General features: G+C 28.4%; 1 protein-coding gene, 1 long non-coding RNA gene and 1 pseudogene across 4 annotated transcripts in view; 1 reads left to right on the top strand and 2 right to left on the bottom strand.

Moving 5' to 3' along the window:
• Positions 1-18,663, top strand: part of ssp6 (short spindle 6) — a 242,148-nt gene extending 223,485 nt beyond the window's left edge. For 2 of the 3 annotated variants that reach the window (XM_014424402.3, XM_014424403.3), the window contains 8 exons: positions 4,829-4,931; positions 6,282-6,409; positions 7,230-7,410; positions 7,859-8,045; positions 8,795-8,937; positions 9,843-10,031; positions 11,396-11,516; positions 15,288-18,663. In XM_014424402.3, coding sequence (XP_014279888.1) covers positions 4,829-4,931; positions 6,282-6,409; positions 7,230-7,410; positions 7,859-8,045; positions 8,795-8,937; positions 9,843-10,031; positions 11,396-11,516; positions 15,288-15,753 — 1,518 coding nt within the window. In that variant the 3' untranslated portion in view covers positions 15,754-18,663. The remainder of the gene's footprint in view (positions 1-4,828; positions 4,932-6,281; positions 6,410-7,229; positions 7,411-7,858; positions 8,046-8,794; positions 8,938-9,842; positions 10,032-11,395; positions 11,517-15,287) is intronic. The other variant, XM_014424406.3, reaches the window with a different exon arrangement.
• LOC106683139 (uncharacterized) lies at positions 11,377-16,834 on the bottom strand. Its single transcript, XR_010844489.1, has 3 exons — positions 16,767-16,834; positions 14,597-14,739; positions 11,377-11,506 (listed from the first exon to the last, which is right to left on the bottom strand). It is a non-coding gene; the product is annotated as an uncharacterized lncRNA (long non-coding RNA).
• Positions 18,664-22,753: 4,090 nt separating the features above from the next.
• LOC136795032 (serine/arginine-rich splicing factor 1B pseudogene) lies at positions 22,754-24,664 on the bottom strand (annotated as a pseudogene).
• Positions 24,665-25,519: the final 855 nt, after the last annotated feature.

The following is a 25,519-nucleotide window of genomic DNA, read 5'->3' as shown; positions in this document are numbered from 1 at the left end:
AAAATAAAATATAATTTTTTTTTTTAATTTAATTTTAAAGAAGATCATTTTAAATTAAGTGAATTCTATGAATAAATTAAAAAAACACACGATATACTTTTAAAAAAGCACTTTAAAATAATAAATGGCATGCTTAAGATATTGTTATTATATTTTGATTATATGTTGAGAATATTATTATTACTATTATTAGAGGCACTATAATTTTAAACGTTTTGGTGTTTTAAGCGTTGATATGGTAGTATGTCGGAATCTTTTAATAGTTTTTCACTGAAAATTTTGTTTTCGATAACTTCTAAAAGGATCAGGTTATAAAGCTCGACCATATTTCCCCAGATATTACAATGAATGATAATAAATGAAGACAGTTCACCTGAATGTTTTCTGAAGTAGATAAAATATCTCAGTTGTAGCCTACCGGCTTATACCTAATGTAGTTTATTATTTATGTTTTAAAATTATTAATAATGATTTCATAACATTAGGAGAGGAAATGTAAATATGTATAGTATAAAAAGGATTAGAAATGAAAATAAACCATTAAACTAAATTATATTATAATTTATTATATAGTGAAATTTAGTAAACCTATTTATTTTGATATTATTAAATAAATAATATTATTTGCGACATATTGTTAACATTCAATGAAGAATGTTTTTCTCCATTCATTATGATTATTAATTTATATGATGATATTCTTCAGACCTTTTGCGTCATTATAGTATATTTAATACTGTTATAAATCAACTTAAAGTATCGATATATTTTCTTTACGATCTTCAAATTATAAATTAATCGAAATGTGTCTTAGAAAGAAAAATCGTTTTGGCGACTCTTGACCTACGTTTTTTCCGAAGCGTCAGCTGTTTTCCTGGAGATCGGATGATTCAGCAATAAAGAGACTATTATTTAATTTTACGATTGTCCTGAGTCCTGGGGTTATTGATTGATCAACAAAAACCTATTCTTGGAACGGTTTCATCCACCTTCAATTTCAGCAAATATTTCTTAAACTTCTTTTTATATTCTGTTAGCTCTTGATTAGTTAATTATTATTAGAATAAACTAATTACATTAATAATTTTATCATGTATTTGTCTTTTACTTTCATCTTAAATAATTATATTCAAGTAGGTATGAACTGCTCCTCTCCCTGTGAAGATTGCACTTATTCAGCACCGGCAACTCGATACGTACATGTGATAGCCTGCCACCGTGGTGTTATCTACTGTCAAGGCTCTCTGTCACTCTATATGTTTGCAACAGAATGAATTTGATGTACTCATGTTTCGCTGTAGATATAGGAGTTACATTACACTATATTTTAGTATAATTTTGCTGAAATTGTCATTTTTAGTTTAACTTTCATTATTACCGACTTTTATCTTTACGGTGTTTAAAAAAACGTCTGCCAACTATATAGGTCAGTACAGCTTACTCATCGCTTCTAATTGATATTTAGCCACATAATTACAAGTATTAAAAGATTTTTTTTTTAATATTTATTTATTCCTATTTACAACTGTACATTATAATACATTTAGTAAATCAGATCTAAGTTAAATTGGAGTGTTACAGGCGTGTAGGGAAACTACCCGTTGGTAGCACTCTAAATTAAAAGATTTAAGAGTATTTTTTTTTATTTCAAAGGCATTCATGGATTATTTTATATTGGGGGGGGGGGGAGTAGTGAGAAATTGATGAAATAATTTTCTTTTGCTGCATTTAAGAGAGGACTGAGGAGAGGGAATATGATAGATTTAGATGGGAAAACTGTAGTGTGTCTGCTGTCTGATGACAGAGCTCACAAGGTTTCGTGATGTCAGTAGTAAGTTAGCAATCCTCAGTCGAGTCTGAGACTGTTTGTGTGTTTGCCACCTTCGTCGGCGTCCTATTGGTGTTTATGTCTGAAAAAGTGGGTTCGTGCAGTGTTGAAGACTATCAAAAAATTTTCGTGCGATGAATTCAGTCACTGTCGGCAGTCCTTAATAGCAAAGTAGTATGCCTTGAAATATAGTACAAGAGACGAGGTGAAAAAATGCAGCTTTTTCACTCCAATTTTTTATTACTTTAATGACAACTATGTATAATTACTAGGATAAATTTATGAGTCTAACAAGTATAGATAGGGAGAATAAAAATTGGCGCCTGTTTCAAAACGTTTAAAAAAATATTTTTCATTCGGAACTCTATATCTTTAAAGCTTAATAGCTTTAAAGATATAGAGCTATTAATTAGCTATTACTAATTATAGAGCTATTACTCATTACTTAATGAGTAAATTTTCACACATGTTGTATTAACAACACTAGAAATGTGTGAAAATTTACTCAACTTTCAATGAGAATATCATTGAAAGTAGAGTAAATTTGCTAAAATATGAGCACAAATTGACATCTTTACGTTCAATAGTCCCCGAGATATAGCTTTTTAAATTGCAACTTTTAATAACAAAAGGCACGGAAAAAATCATTAGTGAATTTATTAGGAGAAATCTATATCTCAAAAACTAGTTGTCTAGTAGCACTCAAATTAAAGCTATTATAATGTACTATACTATGTTTATCTTATAGTAGTAATTAAAAATTTTAATTTATACAATATACAAAAAATGTATTCGGTGAACTAGAAATCAACATTTTGTGAATTTATTTTGTACTATGACTTTTTTTTCATGATTGTTAAAAAATAATTTAAGAACACAAATAATAAAATAAACAACTACTTTAGTGAACAAAAAATATTCTTTTTCGAGAAGTATTTACATGTTAAGATAGTTTTGACGGTGCCAATCATTACATGTGCCCATACTTATTACCATTTTCGATACCAGTCTGACATCGTTGTTTCTCTGAACATATCACAAAAGAAAAAGTGTTGATTTATTTTTTAAATGAACTTATTCCAACGCTGCGTCGTGGACTGTCCTAAAGCTAGTAGGGCTGTCTCAAAGTAACCTCAGTCTACTGTACAATCTATCAAATATGTTAAACACAAAATAAAACTTTTTTGTCAGATGTGCCTCCGTTCAAGAAAATCAGCGATATAAATTGATTTTTCTCTTAGCCCGTGGACTTTTTTTTACCACTACTAACGATTGAAGTGGAAATCGAAAAAATATACAGAAAAAAATTGTTTAATAGTTCAATTTCCTTAAATAATACGTCATCATGATTGAGGCATTTACGTCGTTGAATATTGGCCATAGAGGCCAATCCGTCGATAGCGGCCGGCTAGGGATACTCAAATTATTATGATGGATTATTACAAGAAATTGAATGCTCAAATAATCTTGTTCTTTAGATTTATTCAATTTTCTGCTCTCTTCGCGCACAAATTAACCCAAACTATGGCAAATGTTAATGGTTTTTTTTTGCGATTTACACCTTAAAGACGAATCATTAACCTTTTTCAATTATAACAGAATAAAATAATTAAATACACAATGCAAAAACCTAAAACTTGTTCTGTCGCTAGAAAACTACAGCATTTATCTTTGAATTAAAGAACATTGAATAAACTGTTCTAAGAACTACCTACATCAGATTTTTTTATTAGGGTGAGTAATATGGAACTTTCTAAGAACGAAAGAAAACAAAAATACTAAACATTCTTGAATGTTCAAAAGTTTTTATAACTACTTTAATATTTTACTCTTGTTCAATATATAATATTCTTTACTATTTTTTAATAGTTGTAAAAAAAAATTAGTGAGTGAGAGTATTATAGACATGTTCTATCTGATGAAGGAAACAACTTTTTTTTTTTAATTCAAATGAATAAAATTAATTTTTTGAAACAGTATTTCAGATGAATTTTTTATATAATTGTTACTTATTCAATTGCTCCCCCCCCCTGACTAGCCCACCATTTCTCGTTGTATTTAAAATAAAATAAATATACTGGCCTAGGAAATTCAAACAGTTCCTTTAACAATAGCTTTGAATTTGCAGAAGAAAAATTAAAATTGTATTCTAAATGTGTCCCTCACTTTTGATTGCTTTTTAGTTATTACTATTACCTGTTGCTAACCAGTAGAATATCTGTCTTAAAATTTAAAACTATTTCCAATCTCAGCTCAACCTAGAACAATTTAAATTCATTGATATTATAATTAACACAAATTATAATCCTTTAGTAGCTTTGGCTCAGTAAGAAGGAATAGCCTTGGGATATAACAAATATCTCATAATCTAATTATTTCCTAATTCAGAAGTTAATTAATAATTGGAGCACTGAGGTGGAGAGGATATGAAGTCAAAAAATATCAAATATTTCTTTATTGAAATTTTCTGAATGGAAAAAAATATCCATGGTGTGGAATAACTGCTGATAGACTTATCATCAAGTCACAAAACATTGTTTTTCTATTGAATTTTTTTTTTTGTTAACAACTTTTTCCCTGTTTTGTAAAATTCTTTTTTTGAGACAATGTCTTTCCCTTTTCAGCGCCTCAAATATAAATATTTTTTTAAATGTATTGATTTTATTAATTAATAATTAACAGAAACTGAATTTTTATTTTATAAAATAATCTAAATCGGAAGATTTTTCACTATCATTTATTGACTTTAACTACCGTAAATTGGATATTCGATAGTAAAATAATTAACAATTAATCAGTTTAAAACAATAATAAAATCATTTGACATTTCTAAGAGGGAGGGAAACTTTTGATAGATTAATTATACTAATACAATGACCAATATAGGCCACTAATAGCTCTCTTTCTCACAGTTTCTAAGTAAAATAATTTTTTTTTTTATAAATAATTAATTGATTTGTAATATTATTGATTTCATAATTTGATGATTTTTTTTTTCAGAGTTATGGAATTCATTATAAGAAAGAACAGGAAATAGAAATGATAACATATGTGGACTATGTAGAATATGATGGCCCAGCATACCGAGCAGGGATGAGAGAAGGTATTCATTTAAACCTTAACACTCAATATATTTTATCAAAATAAATTTAGGCTTTGTTATTGTTATTTATGCTTTAATGAGTGAAAGAAAATTAGATTGTTTTTTGTGTTAAAAATAGCCTCCTTATTTATAAAGAAATTTGTTCCTGATTGTTTCATTGCAAAAAGAAATGAGATTATTCAAAATTATAACCTAAAGCTTATTTTTATGCATCAGTACAAATGCTATGATACAAACTTTACAAACTCAAAATTAATAAGCAATTATAAAAATTAGGTGTGCTAATTAAATATCACGAAAATTAGCTAAATCATTAAAATTGAAGTTGGAAAAGTTTATTTGAAACCATTATTACCCTTCAGTTCTAGTTGATCTCATTTATACATTTATTCCTATGATCATTGATCAATGGTATTGGGCATTGCTTTCATCCAAGGCATTAGGTGGAATATTTTTCTAAATAAAACCTTCTCAACATATTAAATTTTTAAAAAATTAAGGATTGCATATCAATAAGAAATTATTTGGGTGCCACCTGAATTAAAACACAAACTACAGCTATCAACTTTGTCAAAAATAAGCAGCAAAACCAAAAGTTACTATTTTTAGAGCTAAAAAAAGGTATCACTATTTAACTTGAAAAGGAGTGCTCATAAAAAACCATTTCCCCTAACACTTGCACACTACACAGGAAATATGAGATGATCTCATACTTTAGTGTTTGATTATTTTTAATAGAACTAAAAACTTGTTTTGTTCCATAGTAAAAGCTTATACTAAAAGTATGTTATAGTTCTACAAGGTACTATTAATACCTTACAAGTTTTTCATTTATTAATATCATATTACTAGTAGATCATTTAATGTGCTTAATATTTTAGAGTTGCTAATTGGAATGATAGGGTTCTAAATAAAATCTGACCATTGCAATTTTGATTTATAATCCTTACATTCTGAAAGCATGATGTGTCTCTACAAACATGGTTTGCACGGGAGAGTAAGAAGATTAAGGACCGAAAAATACTTTTAAAGCAAGTCTGCATGAAGTTCCGATAGGCAATTAATACAAGGTATAGAGAAAGTATACAACTGAATTGAATCCAATCAATATTGAATTATGTCAACTTCTATTCTTGGTCATAGAGGATATTCTGTACATGTAGGACTAAAAGAAAATGAATTTGAAGGACAATATGGATTGAAAACCTACCAAATTTGTTGAAAATTCCTTTAAAAAAAATTAAAATCATAGTATAATAATTTTTTTCCTAAATGTGATGTTTGGTGATATAACTTAAAAGGGTTTATCAATTAATTTATAATCTATGATGTTTTTTTTATTAATTTTAGGTGATGTGATTCTTTCAATAAATGGTCATGATATGGAGAAAACTGACCATAAAACTTTAGTCAATTTTATTAAAAACTGTGATTCCCGGATGAGGATGGTTGTTCTTTTTGAAGACTGTGTTCGAAAGGTTTGTATGTAATATAAATTATTTTTAAAATTCAGTTAATTCTAATCGATCTTAATAATAAAACATGTTTAACAATCAATAATAATTATAGAATGATTGCCCATCGAGTTTTATCCTATTTGTGAGACCTTCATTTATTTCGGTTGTTGCAAGTCAGAAGAGCTTCCTTTACACATATTCTGCATATATGTATTTTGTTTTGTAGTATAGTTTACAGAGAATGAGGGATTTAGCCAAACTTATGGACTAAATAAGAGACCTGAAGGTTGGGAATAGAAAACTTGTCCACACAGATTCAGTCAAGTCATTACCTGTCTTTCCACACTCTGATTTTGTACACTTTTCGAAGTATTTCATTTTAGCAACACTGGCCATTAATGGATTAAAAGAACTCAAAAATTATATTTTTTGATTGTTGGAACAGTGGACTAAACTTTATATAGGTTCCATTAAAATAATCTGAAATTGTGGTAAAATACTCCTCTTAGACATTTGGATAATGAACTTTCTGGTTATATCTTTACCTTGACAATTATTTTCTGTCACTCTTATTGAATCAATAAGGAGGTGACTGCAGGAGTCAATTTAGTCAAGTAGATATGTAGTAATGTAGGAGAAAATTCTGGAACTAAAGGTTAGAAATATTCACTGTTTGCACAATTAGAAAGAGCTCATTTTTCTTAAAGGGAATCTGACTAGCTGAAACAATAAAAAATAGTGCTACCTCCACTGCTTCAGAACCCTCATTTTGTAAAAAATAATATTTATTCAATTTAAATTATTATTTATTGAAAATAAGATAAGAAATATCATTAAACAGGTTGAGCTTCATATGCGTTACATTCAACTTCAAAGGCTACTTCAAACTAAAATGTCAGAACTAGAAAGGCTGTGCGTTAGAGAGAAAGAGTTACTTGAAGGAAAGTGGAAAACGCATAGTCTTCCTGCAAGAAAAAAAGGAGGGAAGTCAATTGATCCGATTTTGAACCAAGTTGAGAATGGTATGCTCCTTATCTTTTTTTATCCAACTATTTAAACCTTTATTTGATAACCCCTTCTGTTTTTCTACACTTATTCATCCTTCTATCTCCTTCAGTGAGTATGGGGTATTGGGAGTCCTTAAAACATATAAGTATAAATTTTCTATTATATAAATACTAAAACATTCTATGTACTCATCACTTTATTTGAAACCAATTTATAAACCTAGACATGGTTTTTTGGACCTACTCGTGCCCAGTAAATTTATGAGACAATAGACATGAATTTATTACTTTTGCTTACCTATGTATACATTTTTTTATAACTCAGCCATTTTTATTTATCCCTCTAAACCTGTAAAGTTTCTTTTTTTTTTTTTTTTAAGTAAATAAAAACAAATCATATTATATTATAAAAAATGTAATTGTTTGACTAAAAGCATTGCTAAAAAAATTAATTTTACTTTAGGTGATGCTATTGGATATTGTCGGCCTACGGTTTCAACAGAGGACATGGCTCGAGCCACACCACCTCCTGGCTTTGGACCTCCTCTTGTTATGGTGTATCCTCAGTACCAATATGTGGACCAACAAGGGCGAGCTTATATCATTCGACCTCCTCACAGTAGTTCGGAATATTTACCACCATGGCCAAGGTTTGTAATGATGGAAATAAGAACAATATTTTGTTTTATAGGCTGCTCATCCAAATTTGTTACTTACAAAATTGTCTTTATCACTTTTTTATTCAACTTCATGAAATATAGTATCGTGGTCTTTATTCGAAAACCTTCTAACTACATTTTCTTCTAAAAGAAAATTTTGAGTGAATCTATAAGTTTGATACATTTATTATCTAATGAAAGTTTCATTAACAAAAAAAGCACTTAACAAGAGAGTTTTAATAGTACTCTTTTGGTTTCTAAAAACTAGCAACAGATAATTAGTGCATTAAACTTTAAGATTTACTTAAAACTTTAATTTATAAAAAAATTTAGGTTGGAGTTTTAGGTATTAGGAAAAATATAAAACAAAAAGAGTTAAAGCAATTTTATATCATTAGCTGAAATAAGTAATCATTATAGCCTCAAATGATTCTTATATGCTAATTAATAGAATTTAAATTCATCTGAACTCCGTTATCAAAGCACACATTACAATTCAATGGAGTGTATAACAAAAGATTTGTCACTACATTGAATTACATCAAATAATTGATTATTTTAATTCATGTCTTTTTTTCCCTTTAGTTTACTCTATTACTTATTATCCTTTTAATTTCCATATTTGTTATAAATTTGTTATAAATAAGTAACTAAAAAAGTAGAAATGAACAATATATTTGGTAATCATTAGAGTATGCAAATGAAAATTCTTTTAACTAGTTAATATTATGTACTTTCAGTCCTTATCAAAGTCGTTCTGAAGCTAATGCAGGAAGAGCTGTAGTTCGTAGAAGCTCTGCTAGTAGTACTGGTCATGAGCCACGAGGTTACCATCAAAATAATGGAGTAGCAGCAGCAACGCCCAATTCAAAACAGTCGAAAGGTAAGCATATTCTTTTTTGACTTCTATGTGCATTCGTGTTTATAACATTTGTGTTTGCTTTTGTTAAAAGTTTTCAAATCATGTGGGTCCGAAGAAAAGCTAATGATGGATCATTTCCTAGAGTGGTTTAATTCAATGTTTGATGATTTCTTTAAATTGAAACTTTCACTCCCATTGGTTTATTCTTATTTATCCTTGATTTTTCTTTATTTACTGATTAAAATTCACCGAAGCAATCTATCAAGAGATTTAAAATTTAAATACACACACTCCGAATAACAAGTGTTTTTTGGAAGATTGCACAAAATCTGTAGGGATTTAAAATGTTAATTAGATTGCTTAAAAATTAAATGTACTGCTATATTCCCATATGGGAGACATTACTAATGTTAAGAAATTTCTTTACCAATAGATTAAATTCCATGTACCAAGTAACTAAAAACTAAAACTTCAATTTTTAAAAAATAACATTTTACTTACATAAAAAATAAACAGCTAGTAATTTTATATTATCATATCTTGATAGTTTTCCAACTGTAGAAAGTTCGTAACTTAAATTGTTAAAGCTTTTTCCTTATAATTATACTAGCACTGATAGTTAAAATTGGTGTTGCTTACAAGGATGAGGTTAAATTATTGTATTTATTTTGCACTACAAAATAACTTATCTATTTTATTCATTTGCAATTTTCAAAATTATTAGTGTTGAATTTGACTTGTAGTTGATTGTACTTATTTATTTTTTTCTAAAACTAACCTGCACCACTTGATGATTATTTGTTGAAATTATGACTATCTATGATACAGATTGTATTTAGTAGGGAAGCACAAAATTTTGTTAAGGGCTTTTCAGTTTATTAGTAACCTGAACCCTCACTATTCCCTGTCGGGTGGTGTTTTTGTAGCAAGAAGCAGCAGCCAGAAAAGCCACCATTGTAATCCTTGTATGCAGAGTGCCACAAGCCCTCAGGACAACACAAGCCTTGAAGCCTATGATCTTGCAAGCCCTTGCTGCAATTCTCATTGTGTTCCTTCAAGAAGGAGGAGGCACCATCATAAATCAAAGAAATCTTCATCTTCTCATAATGAAAGGGGTACGAGCACACATTTCACCACCCCTGTATCTTTCAAAATTCAAATCAAACGCTTTATATAGATATTCCTCTTTATCTGCATGAAAAATGTCTTATTTACTTTACTTTGCATGATTACTTCATTTTACTAGTGATCCTTAAAAACTTTACATGAGTTGAGGCTATAATAAAAATAATTGCATGTATAATTTGTTTTAACCTTTTGCATTAAGTATAATGATATTATAACTGCCTGCTAGCTGTTAATAACACATTCTAAAGTTAAAAGATTTTTTGTAAGCCTTACATTTTATAGCTACCAGACATTGTCAAAAAGAGCCTTTTTAACGAATAACATTATATTCTTTTAACATAACTATATATATTTATATACAATTATAATACTGTAACTAAAATAACTAGATTAATTATTTTATAACTTAGATTACTATTTTATAAAATAGTAAAATTGTCTATCAGACAAATAGTGCTTTTAAGATTTTATCATCATTTTGATAGTTATAATACTCATTTGTACAAGTTATACCAGAAAGTATAAATATTATAATAATAATGAAAAAAATCACTTTGATATAACTTATAATGAGAAATAATTACTCATTTAAGAAATAAAACATAAAGATAAATCATGAAAAATAAGTGTTATATATGTATTTGCGATTACATTTGTACATACGGGGCTTGATTTGATGTGGAACAATGTTCCAGTATCACTCATTGGGGCAAAAAAAATTAAGGTAGTAAAAACATTTATATAATTCCACATATGGCCTCCTACTTGTTACAATGTGGTTAATCCCCATCCCTTCGTGGAAGATTACAGTTCCAGAATCTGTATCGAGCACTGAATAAACACATTTAAAAGAAAGTATTCCTGTTATGCATATGTTTCCTAAAACACATATTGCTGTTTAGCTTTGATATTAACATAACTTGAAAAGAAAAAGTTTTGAACTGGATGTAGCAACAAATCCGTGGGTTGCCTGGTCTACCAAGTCCTCCTACAGACTATCCCAAATCTAATATGATTGTCACAAAGTAAACCCTAAGTAGTTTATGGTCCAATAACTCATTTATATACACACTAGAATAGGTGAATAAAATAATTACAATATCACTCTAAACCAGCACAAATATTTGGCTTTGAATTAAAAAAAAAATTATATACAGGAATAAAATAAAATGCAATACTGTGGTTATCAGTGAATGATTTCAAACTAAACTAAACTTCTGATGAGCTTTGATATTTTATTGACTTAGCAGCTACCAAAAAAAGAAAAGAACGTCATTTTTGTGACAATAGTAATTATATTTCAACTAAAATATACAATTTCTTTTACTCGATGGTATATTTATATTCACAGAGGAATGGAAGGAAAACAAATGCAACAGATCAGGTCAATCCTGCCCTTCTGGCTACACATCTGGTTCTGGCCAAGGGTCTTCCCACCGACATTACCATCATCATCATCAGTCTAGTAGAAGGTAAGATATATTTAATTTTATACTATGAAATGAAGAGTACTAAGAGAAATTATTACTTTTTATCTTAAAAAATGGGAGATGAACTTAAGTAAAAGAAAGTGTAAATTTCACCATAAATTTAAATGATATTAGAAAAAACTGAAAGCTGAAAACGAAAAGGGAGATAACCATAATCAGAGATTAGAAATATTATAACAATAAATTTAAGTATGAGGTGTAGATAGTTGACCGTAGATTAATGCTTGAAGAAGTTTGTCGGGGGGTGCGGTCAGCAAAGAACAACATAAATAAACAAAACCATATTAAATAAATAAATATGGTTTTGTTTATTTATGTTGCTCTTTGCTGACCGCAAACTTCTTCAAGCACAAATTTAAGTAGATAGAAGATAAAATATAATACTGGAAGATTATTGATTGACCGTGTGTATAGATGAATGGAATATGGTCCGGGTGCGGTAAAAAAAACTCAAATAGTAAATAATAAAATATTAATTTATTATTAATACATTACAAATACTGAAAATATTAGAAAAAATTTATAAATTAAGAATAAAAAAATTAAAATATTTTTTAAATTACGAAGATGCTCATGATGAGGGGGGACCATCGAAAGGAAACAAAAAATAGTTAGCAACTTTAATTGCCGATGTTTCACCCCACTTTGTCGAGTTTCATAAACGCTAAAAAAATTAAATTAAAGTAGATTAAAATTATGTAAATATAAGTGAAAAGAGAAATAAAAATAGTTATAATATAGATTAGCCAATGATAAATATAAAAAAAAAAATTATGTAAACTATTACATTAAAAATGAACAGCAGACGTAATAACATGTAAAAATAGAAATAAAATTAATAAGTACAGATCAAATTAGGATCACCCACCTGGTCTAGTTGAAATATTTCAAAAGAGTGACGGTACTTTAACAATAAACAATTGTAACAATAACATCTAAAAATATTTTGACATATTAGGATAATAACATAATAAAAGTAAATTAAGGTAGGGTTTAAATTGTTAGTATGATATAAAAATTCATTTTTTATTGTATGCTAGTTGCTCTGTGGCAAACTGTGAATATCTCAATTGTTGATCACAAGCCATTTGTAGCGGCCAATAATCCTTTGTTTTGGCACAGTAGTTGTCTGGTCTTTGTTGTAAGCATTTACAAGCAAGTGTTCTTTGTTCTCACTACTGTAAGAACATTTTATGTTATATAACCGTAACAAATAAAACAGTAAAAACATTTTATCACCCCCATTCAATAAAAATGATGTAAATATAAGTGAAAAGAAAATTATATACAAAAGAACAAATAAAAATAGATATAATATTAACATTATAAACAGTAGTTAAGCCAATATCACAATGTAATTTTATTTTACTTACTGGAAACTTGTATATGCTTGCCAGACAAAAATCTTAATTTATGAACTATGTATTTATTCTTAGGGGACATATATCCCAGAATAAAATGATTTTTTCATTTCATGTCATATAGAATGATATAGAATAGATGATAAGTATAAAATAAAAAATAAAATGATATACTGATAGAAAACATAGTTGGGATAATACTTTTATTAGTTACATATACTATCGTTTAATTTATATTTATGTTTCCTAAATTTGATAATTCTTATAGTTATTATTATCATATTTTCATATATTTTTCTTGTATTTCGGTAATTTGAAAAATTGTAAGAAATAAGTTTGAGCGTTTAATTGTCGCTTCCCCTCCACTGTGTGTACTTCTGCATTTTCCTCACTCTTTCGATATATTTCAACTGGAACAGGTAGGCTGTCCTGATATGTTATTTACTTATTATTTTTATTTTTACATTTTATTACGTCTCCTGTTCATTTTTAAGCGAATAGTTTACATTTTTTTTTCTATAGTTATCATTGTCTATTTTATATTATAACTACTTTTATTTTTTATTTTGTTCATTTGTATATAATTTTCTTTTCACTTATATTTACATAATTTTAACCCTACCTTAATTTACTTTTTTGTTTCTTTTCATCCTACTATGTCAAAATATTTTTAGTTGTTTTTGTATATTTTTATACCTGATGGAGCTGGAAAGTAGGGCAAAATATCGGCAATTAAATATTCTTTAACAATTTTTTGTTTCCTTTTGACCACACCCCTGACCATCTTCACAATTTCAATGGTCAATCATTTATACTTATAAAATATTTTTTATTCATTTTTCCTGATATTTTCATTATTTTTTATATGTAATTCTTACCTCTTCAATAAATATTACAATATTTTTATTTTTTTCTGAATGCCACCCTGACCATCTCTTGCTTGATTTGTTATGTTGCCAACCATCAATACATAGTATAATTTTTTTATTTTCACTTTTATTTTAATGACATCGTGCTTTTTAAAAATGTAAGTTATTATATTATGTATTTTTATTAATATAAATAATTTGTTTGTATTTCTATTTCTATTTATGTTAATAATTTGTACTTTTTGATATATGTAACTGGGTTTATCTCGTATAAAAAAAATATTAGTTTTAGTTTTAATTATTGCTTTCTTCTGTGTAAATTTTTCTCATATCTTAGACACAACAGAATGTCATAGATTGGAAATAAATAATTTATCATGGATAAAAATGCATTTATAATTTTGATTCAATAATAATAAAAAAAAAAAAAGTGTGTTACAATATTAAAATTATATTCTCTCATTTTGGAAATCTCTGAACTATTACTTTACTTAAGTAATTTTCAAATTTATTATATGCATTCTTTTGTGACCAACTTATTCTAAAACTTGTAAACAACATTTTTATCTAAAGTAAAATTTTAAGTGAATACTTAAGTTTAAATAATAAATATACTAAATTTTAAGATTAATTCAGAGGTTTTCTTTAAAAAATTTAGTAAAGAGGTTTCAGAATTAAGGTTGCATCTATAAACTAATTATTTAAATTAATGAAAGAATCATGCATAACTCTTTATACCTAGTGATTAATTATCGTTTATATATGAAAAAATGTTCTAAATTGCAGTAAAATTCTGTTTCAATAGTTAATAATTTACTATAAGATGTCTTACTTGCAAGGCAGGAGTAAACAGCAAAGCAAATCTGATCTACAATACTAGATGATCTCACACCAAATTTTGCCTGATCTCAGCCATAAGTAGGTAATGTCAATTCACAAGCATAGGAATTAGATTCATCCTTTCAGATATTTCTACTAAGGAACAACAAAATTGTTTAGTGAAAGAATCGTATAGAAACCAAAGAGCATATTTTTGGTTTTATGTTGTACCAAACTGAAGTAATCAGATTACATCTATTCATTTTTTATTAATGCTATTTGAAAACTGAACATTTTTTTATTATACAGTTTATTAAACATATTTCTATATTTTATACTACAGAACTATCGGACTAATGGAAAATAGATTTATTTTTAATTGTTTTATTAAAAAAAAATAATAATAAAAGTATATGACCTATACTTGTTTAAAATTTAAAAAGTATTTATTATGAGCTTCAAAACTAAAAAATTACAGAAAATTACTCTCCAGCATTTGCTAGTATGAAAGCATAACCATAAATTCTGCTGTGAATTAATTATATTTAGAGTTGAGTTCTAATAAATCTATGTCTGTAGAAATTGAATTAGTCTTATTTAAACAGTTATATATAATTATATAATAATAAATGTCAATCAATCACAATTAAATTAACAAACACTTTACCTAAATGAATTATTTAGAACTTGCATTTTTGTTTCAGGTATTTTAACTTGGTAAGCCAGTGCAGTTTACATTCATGTACTTCAAGTGAAATGAATAGTAACCATGAAAAAAGTGGTAAAGCAGAGAACAATGATAGCAGTGCTGCATCATACACAACATCATTGAGCACAGATACATTGTTTTGGGGAGAACCTCAAGGTGAAATCACGCGGCAGCATTCTGTTAAATCAAATTCTTCACAAAGGGAAGCTAAACCCAAATCATGGGACAACCTTACGACCAAAGCATTTGGTGGGTATGGTTTCGGTTATGGATATGTAGAGCGAAAACCTCCTAAATATGTATTACCAAACAAATCTTCAGAAAGTCTGCTCCTTCTTCCAGAATATTCAGATTCAAGTATTGGCTGTGATTGTTTGGACGGTCATTCTAAGGATAAGGCGAGCCAGACTGAGAGAAGGATTGTGAACCAGGCACAAGCACCAGAGATAACAAGACTGTGATACAACCAAAACAATCGATTAGTCAATTCGACAACTGTCTAGTCTACAACATACAGCAGAATTGCCAAAGTAAAAGAAACAGTATTCCATAAACGTTCACTACCTTTATTTACCAAACAAATATTGAAGCACATGCCATATTGGCTTTGTACATATATTCACAAAAATTAAATACTATAAATGCCAAAAAAAAAGTTTTGGTAGTTAAAGGTAGAGAATGAATTTTAGGCTAGGGCTTTTAGATAATAATAATAGAAAATTAGAAAAAGAAAAAAAAAAAAGAATTTTTTAAAAATATTATTAATAAATAGCTAAATTCTAAAAAATAATTAAATTATAAATATATGTATTCATACACTGAAAGGAAACTATGAGATCATTAAATAAATTATTGCTCATATAACCATTCTTTACCAAGTTGATTTAACAAACTTTTATATTATCATTACTTAAAGGAGAAGTGAAGATAAAAATATGCTTAAAACGGAATTATGTTACATAAATAACTGTGAATAAATTTTGCTCATTCAATAAAATGTGAGTGAATTGAATACATGTAGTATAATGTACAAGTAGTAATAGCAGAATTAGATTTTTTACTAGAAATATATGTCCATGTATTTATATATGTACATGAACACACACTCCCATGCTGGATATTGTTTATTATGACATAATCTTTTTAAACAAAAATGTATGCTTTCAAGATCCAAAAAGTATTTAGTTTTAAAAATAGACTAAATATAACAACTATTACTGATGACAAATATTGTTCTGATGTAGATATAGATGTAACCCCTTTTTTTCCAGAACCTAATCTTTTAAAAAAACTAACTTAATACTTCTCAATTAAAATTATGATCTTAGCCATTTGATTATCTTTTGCAACTAGATTAGTAAAACAATTTTCGGATATAGCTTTATATTTTTTTCTTTTTTTATAAATTTAGTTTTAACTTCTGTCATTTTTAACTTTAAAAGACCAAAATGGATTTTAAAAAATATACATATACCTTAATTTATGGAGAAATCATAGCCTCTTAATGCTTTTCCTCAAGAAGCATGTTTCTTGAAAACTGAAAATATGATAAATCAATTATTGAACATGTAGAATGTAGAAAGAAAAACTTGATCCCAACATGCACACTGAACAATAAGAAATATCAATGATTGAAATTAAGATATTTACTTCCAAACAAGTCAAACTTTTCCTTCTCAGAGAGCACAAGTAGCCTTTTAGAATCAATAACTGAATATTTTTCATTCTTAAAATGAAATGAAAAACTTCTATGAGTCTAACCAATCTTTGTTCAATTGCTTTGCCACATAAAGCTATATTTTCATCATGTTTTTTATTTGTACTGAAGTTTCTCCGGATAGTATTCTTTACACAGTTTATGTACCTGAATTTCCAATCAATCCAACTATCCTCGCTAATCACCCATTAATCATTGCACTGCTATCTCTCCAATCCCAAGAAAAAAAAATGGTTAAAACTGAAGGATTAAAATAAATTCCAACAAATTACCTTTATCCTTTATTACAAACCAATGACTTCCTACTCTACAATATCCTTTAATACTCCATATATATATACCTCTCAAACAGATCTGCTGCCAAGTGCTGTATCTGAATAAACATCTAACTTAGAATTCTCATAAAAGACAGGAAACTATCATTGATTCTGACTATTACAACACTTTTTACACAAATGGTCTCAACTTCCAATTAATTAATTAATTAATAAAGCCTACTTAAACTTATAGAGTTGAGCTTTGGGGCTCCAGCAAATCATTTAATTCCTCTCTTATCCAATCCTTGCAATCCAAAACTTTCCTGTTATCCCAATACCACATTACTTTGTCAATAAAAAAAGATCCATAATGACTGCTATTTTCCATACCATGCCAATGTGGTCTCAACCTGACATAAATCCTTCTGTGATAAACTCCTTAACCAACCAAACTCACTTGTTTCTAACCATGCTTCCTCTTCAATTCTTGATGATCCTCCTAAGGTATCTGAAAAGAGTATGGCCTAGAGACCTTTCAATAAAAAATAATCTTATTTGAGTTCTACCAATGGGTGACTTCTCCAGAAGTCTATATCATGTCATTATACCATAATTAACATCACATTTACATGTTATATTTTCTGTTAATATAGTTGGAAATTTCAATAAATAAATAAGTAAAAAAAATGTTTTTCATTGGTTAAAATAAATTGTATGTAGGTGAAAAAGTTATTTCAACTTTTTAATCGTAGAACATCCAAACTATTTTTATGTACTTGTAATAATAAGAAAATCCTATTACATCATTAATTTATGCCTTCAGTCACTATAAACAGTATCCAGTGTATATAAAATATATGTTTGTATGTATATATATATATATATACTCATACAAAATATAATACATACAAATATATATGTGCCTACTCTCTGTTAACATTTATATTAGTAACTTTTCTTTTACATTTCTGATCAAAAGATAAATTTCAATACAAGGGATTGATTGTACATAGCATTTTATGTAAATAGTTGTATTTTCTGTGAGCTTTCAAAATGTGACTTGTGAAAATAAATTGTATTCTGTAAGTAATAAATTTGTTCCTATATCTATTTAGGTACTAAGCAAAATTCATAACATACTGCTTTTATTTTATGATATGATAAATTAAGTGCATTATTAAAAAAAAAAAAATGGCTACGAAGTTACAACTTTTTTAATGAATGAGAAACCAAAGATATGTAATCGAAAGGAGATAAAAAATATAATCCAATTGATGTTCATGATAAGAAATGAGCAATGTAAGAATTAAGGTTTCATTTGCCTTCACTGCCAGAACTAACTTCCATGTACACTAGATGTTGAAATGTTTAAAATAAAATCATTATTTACCTTGTTATTTTCTTAATTCTCTATTGAATGGTGAATTTAAATTTAAAATTATTAAAATATTATGCATTACATTCATACCTTATCATCTGTGAAGAGAAGATGCAGAAAATAACGTCAATAAATAAATTAGTTTCACAAATCATGAATGTTTCATATATAAAATTAGAACAAAACTTGGAAGGTTCCAAATTAAAAATCTGAAATCTCCGACGGCTGTTTAACATGAATGTTAATAATAAAAATGAGAGAAAATAAATGAATTCCCAATACAGCATTCAAATCATACCTTATTTTATAGCACTAAGTTGGCCTTAAAAAATAGGTTAATTATGTGACAGTTATTGACAAACAGTAACTTCGGAGCTAACCCTTAATTTTCATCATGCATTGGGTGCTTGTTATTTGTTGCAGATAACATAGCAAATGACAAATATTTGATTATAGACTTTAATTAACAATATAAATTAATGGCAAATCTTCAATCCTTACCATACAAGAATCTGGTGAAACGTGAAAATGGTTTGCAATTAATTTCCAACAAATGTTGATCTGGAATCTTCCAATTAGTCTAGTAAATTTTAAACCAAAGGTCATGTTAAAAAACATTCTGCCAAACAACCTATGACACAATTATTGAAGAAGACAAGGATGCCCGAGGACATCATTGCATTACTGTCATCAACCAAACCTAATTCCTCTTAACCTTAATTATTTTTTTGTAGATTGGAATGCAACTCTTTTTTATTTAATTTAAACTCAAAACTTTCTGTCCTTAACCCCATCATAAAAAAGTCTTAGAAAGAGGGGTCCCTCTTTCCTAAGAAATGAATTTTTTCATGGTTCATAAACAACAATGTTATGTTATACTCTATAATCAAATCCACCTTACTAGAAAGCTTAGAGCCCATGTGTAGTCTACATTTCAACCTTTCAAGTTCATAATCAGCATCTTCTATGTCTTCTTTCTCTTTTTAAAATTCAGCATAGATAGGTCCTAAATTGGAAAGAGACAAAACTCACAACAAAAGTAGCCAACCAAGTAAACTTAGAAATGACAAGAAAAGTTACACTGCAATGTTTCTCACAGCCCTCACCACTAGCGATAGTGACAACACAAGTGTCCAAAGACTAAAAAACATTTTAATAGGAGAAGATGGGAGGGGGGGGGGGTTGCGGTTAGCAAAAAAAACACAAATAAACAAACGAATTATTTATTTGTGCCGTTTGTGCCTGATTTTCAGGTCTTCATCAGGGAGTTATAGGCAGAGATTTCTGCTAAACTGATACTGCTTGAGTTAAGCAGAAATCTCTGCCTATAACTCCCTGATGAAGACCTGAAAATCAGGTCGAAATGGCACAAATAAATAATTCGTTTGTTTATTTGTTTTTTCTGCTGACCACACCCCCTGACCATCTTCTCCTATTATATATCTACGGTCAACTATCTTCACACCATCATTTTAAAAAGCATTTTGTCTGTTTTGTTCAATGTCCTTTTCCACTGGACTGGACAATATTAAAAAAAGTGGACAAAATGCTCACTTTGATTGTAGGCCACAAGAAAACAATATATTTATAATCATTTTGAGTGAAAAAGCAATTAATTAAATGAAACTCTCATGGAACACCAGAAGCCTATTACAAAGGAAGTAACCATATATATTACATATATATATATATAGTTTATTAAATATTTTCACAAAAATCGAAGTTTATGAAGTTTGAACCTACAATCTCAATTGTTTTATCTCACTAAGTGAACCCTGTTATCCAAGAGAAAAAGGTTCTCTTGATCAGCTTGTTTTTTAAATTATAATCCAAAAAATCAGATTTTTTATTACAAATGGAAAACCATTTTTCATCATGATGAAGATTATGACTCATGTACATCACCAGTGAGAACCTCTATTAATCTAGAGATATCATATATTCCTTATGAACCACATTAAATCTTAGCCCTAGAAATATCTTAAGTCTTAATTAAGTATTGCCTATTTGAGCTATTGTAGTTTATAGAAGGCTAAAATGCTTCACATTCTCATAAAATGGTCTAATCCCTTGTAAACAATGGACTGAACTATATGTTCCTTTTTTACATCTCCACTCATCACATCAACCCTAATGAAGACCTACATTTCGGGTCAACACATTGATAGTAAATAAATAAATAGTTGAAAACTATTTTTTTTCTACTTGACCCCTCCCCGGATAATCTCCCAATTCACATACGGTCAATCATTTATATTATAAAAATTCTCAATACATATATTCAGTATAGAATATTTTGAATTTTCAATTAAGATCTCTCTGAACAAATAAAAACTGTTTTAACCAAACCTAGATCAAAAGCAGAAATGAAAAACCTTTATCGTGAATTGACATTAGCAGTTTAAAGAGAAACAGCAACAAGTATCAACTACACTGTAAAAATAAAAAGGTCATTTTTTTATTTAGAGGAAAAAAACAAGCATTAAGATAAAAAATACAACCAACCAAAAATAAATTTCAGGACTTAATTAGGTTAAGAAACCTAAAAAAAAACTAGAAATTAATAATAATAAATGAATAATTTGACTTCAATAATCAATAATGGAGAGAAATTTTTCAATAATTTTCGATAATGAAAAGATTTAGTATAATAAAATTTTAATATTTTGCTAAGTTAATTATTATGTCAAAATCAATCAATATGATCAATTATGACTGGACAATGGTAACTTAGTCACCATCCTAAGCAAATGTCGAACATAAGAAATATAGTGTCCAAATCGAACATTTTATGTCTAATTTGGATACTCAACTATAATCACTGTTGATTTTTGTGTGACTAAGCAGTTTAGAGAGAGTAAGCGAAAATCATCATCGCTTTGTCATGCTACGTTTCATATCCAGTTAAGACACAACCTAAGAGATGAAACATCTGTTATACCACAAATTGTATATAATATTTATATTTTTAATTTCAATAGATACTAATTTCCTCAATATGGTTTGTTTTCAATTTTACAAGACTATGGCAATTTTAATGACTAGTAGATTAAAAAAAATAATAATAAAAGATTACTCAGTGAAGAATTAAAAAGAAACACAAGGAAACTATTTCATTGTCTTATTTTGACTAAAGCCATTTATTATCCAACCTTCATCTGGTTCTGACCCTTAAAATTGGTAAATGTTTTAAAAACTACCTTTAATCAAGTACATATACATATATACCATATATATTATGAATAACAATATAATATATTAAAAATTCAAGGTTCAACAGCATGTTATAATGGGTTTGGCTACAAATGCTATTTTTACAATAAAACCTCAACTCACTAAAATATTAATAGCTAATAAACTTATTTCATTATATGAAATTATTTCTGGGCATCTAAGCTATAAAATGTGATATAATGAACACTTGAAAACTTTTTCAAATATAAAACATAATGAGGCAAAAAATCTTTATAAATTTCAGGTAAAATGTATAATTGTAACTAAAATATGAGTATATGGTATATAAAAACTAGATTTAAAGAACTCATCAACTTGATGGATTTCAAAATAACATTACTTAAAAGAATTTAGTTATAATCATACATAAAACTAATTATTTATGTAAATATAAACATTTTTTAAGCTTGTTAAATTTGATTAACATAAATACCAATTAAGTTTTATCCATTTATTCGCATAATTTTTTAATCATTTTAATATCACTATTGTTTATCTTAAAATAATTTTTTTTTTAATTTAAAAATTTTGAGAATCAAACAGAAGAAAGAGTAACATTCCTCATAGAAATAGACGGCAAGATGTATATTTGAAACCACTTAACTGCTTTAATAATACAACTCTAAATATAGTACATAACTATCTAAGTTATTGTACCCAGCACATTACATAAATAATAATTAAGTTTAATAAAAAAAAAATTAGATTAAAGTGGAACAATGTTCTTATATATAATAATTATATATATGGTAATATTCTTTTTTTTGAGCTAAGGAATATAAGCAATGCAGAACCAGTAGAAAATCTTTAACTAATCAAACTCTTGACCTTGACCAAACCCATCAGAAAACAAACATGTGGAATGATAAAATTAATCATTGTTCATAGAAAGATTTTATTGCTATTAAAAATACATATGAAAAGTATCTGATAACTAGAATAATCTACAAATTATAAAAATAATATTGGATTAGAATAATTGCAAGCAGTCTATAGTATATTTATAATTAGACTGATATCATAATGACGACTACCGACTTATGACTTACTTGAATAGTTATAATGAAATTAAAATACTGCTGGAATGGTATTAATGAAAAACATATTCAAGCATGATTGGCCACAATACAAGCGACCGACATCATTAAATTCCTCGACAAACACATATACAATACACACTAAAACAAATTATTAAGTGGTTTTAGCCACTAACATTATTTGAAATAATATAAGAAAAAGAAAACTACTTACAGCTGTTTTAAGTAGAAAAGAAAACCTATTGATTGCATGAAGCAATATTACATTAAGTCAAGAGCCATAAGGCATAAATAAAAATAGACTGTACAAGAACCAATAAACATACATAAAACTGTATACAGGGTATTATAACAAATTGTCATTCTTAAATATCACCTAATTATATAATCATGGTTACTTTCCACCGTAATTTTAAGATTGCTCCCTTCATTAAAAAAATCAGCTGTATATAGTAATCTAAAACTTTTCATCTCCATACTAGTTTGACTATAACAGATTAAGACATGTGTCAAAAAGAATACCATGGTAAATTATGGTATGTGAGTCATGTAAAGTTCCCCTCAGATTAATTTCTCGTATAAAAAGTACATATCCTAACTTCATTAATAAAAATACACAATATGTTTTAACACAGCTTTATTTATAGAAACCTAAAATGACCATAAAACTGTTTAAAATTCAAAAAAGTATTAAACTATTGTTTAACTAAATTGATAAGATTGAAAAATTAGTTTAGACATACTATAAATTACACATAACATATAGTAAAGGAATGCATGTTTTCTTTTGGTAACAAACCATTATCAAAACACACATTAGTTACCAAATGTTAACTTCACTTCTGAGATACTTTAAAATATATTTAGTACCGAGAATGTGATCTTGAACGGCTCATTGACCTATATCGTGAGTCAGGAGAAAAACTATTTCTACGCACGGGTGAATATGTAGGAGATCCTCGCCTACGTGGAGATGCACTTCTGCTTCTTGATCTGCCACCTCTTTCACCACTACTTCTGTCATAGCTGTCTCTTCCTCCATAATAATCTTCTTTCACTCGAATGTATGAAGTTTCACCTTCATGAGAACGAAACCGAGAATCATCTAACTTCTTATATGCATATTTCATATCATCATAACGCAAAAATTCAACAACACCAGTTCCATCTTTAAATACATCAGCAAAACAAACATCACCTGCTTCTCTCATGTGATCTTTCAAATCTTGCCAACTTCCTGAAGGGGGAAGGCCACTTACAATAACTCTATATTGTGATCTTCTGGCTGGTGGGCCTCTGCCTCTGCCACCAAAGCCACTTCCCATACTGGCCCCTCCTCTATTTCTATAACCACTAGGGCCTCCACCCCTTGGGAATTCAACTCTTAATTTATAGCCATCATAATCATATCCGTCTCGAGCATGAACAGCATCTTCAGCATCCCGTGGATCTTCAAATTCTACAAAAGCAAAAGGCGGGCCACGGCGGTTTTTAAGATCAACAAACGTTACCTTACCAAATTTATAAAACAGATCTTGAATGTCCTTCGTTCTAATATCTGGCGGCAAGTTTCCAACATAAATTCTACATTCATTGCGACCAGACATAACTAAACAAATAACCTAAATAAACAAAACTGATACACAGAACTAGGCAAAACAAACCGGCAGTTTAAATGGCTAAACTGTATCCCGCAGCGCTATCTGCGGAGCCATTTTGGTTAGATAACTACAGTTATGGTCTCTTTGGAATTTCTAGTTAAGTTCAAAATAACTAACTGCATTTAAAATATGCATATGTTAGGACTTCTTCTTCTTTGGAATTTCCAAAATTAAAAAAAAAAATTGATCATTGGTTGTTAAATGTTTTCAGTATTTATTGTCTAACAGTACAAATTATTTTAGCATTTTTACTGTTTTAGTGCGTTTTACAAAATATAAATTTATTAATCAGTTAAACAGTGGTACTTAATCGCCTAAAATACAACCCTAGACACTTGAACACATGATTAACAGCATGAACTCTACAATTGTACATACGTGTGCGTATAGTCGAGGTTCCAACATATATCTGTCATTTTAGTTAGATGCGTGTACGTGGATAGTTGATAGTACCGCTAGCTATCGAACAAATCCATATAGTACGACAATTAGGCAAATGACAGTTTACACAGTGATTGTGGAACCTCCGTTTAACATCAATGTGGATATTGAGCGTCACGTTTCAGTTTCTGGTCGCTAGTGATTAACCATAAAAGACGTTCTGGACCTTCTCACCTAGTTGGTAAAGATCCGCTAAAATAAATTAATAACAAATACGGTATTACGGTAATTTTACGTCTTTTTTTTTTGTTCTTTGTTATGTAGGGAACTAAGGTCTTTAACGTCCTATGTTTTAGTACTCTTAGAAATACCTCTAATTGTACTATTAAGGGGCCTCTACATGTTGGCCGAGCCATGGCGAACTCAGACATACGTGAGCATGTGGATGGGTGGCTTGGCTTTGTTGGCCTAGGCTCGTTGCCGATCCGTCAAGAGTCGGTTTTTTGGACATAGATCAAAGGGGTTCGTGAGAGCGCTCGTGTAGCATCTCCACCATTGTTCT

This window comes from Halyomorpha halys, unplaced genomic scaffold, assembly GCF_000696795.3.
Source record: "Halyomorpha halys isolate HHAL.00 unplaced genomic scaffold, Hhal_1.1 Scaffold469.1, whole genome shotgun sequence".
Classification (NCBI taxonomy): Eukaryota; Metazoa; Arthropoda; class Insecta; order Hemiptera; family Pentatomidae; genus Halyomorpha; species Halyomorpha halys.
Note: the sequence above shows the minus strand (reverse complement) of the source record. Positions and strands in the feature narration are given on the sequence as shown.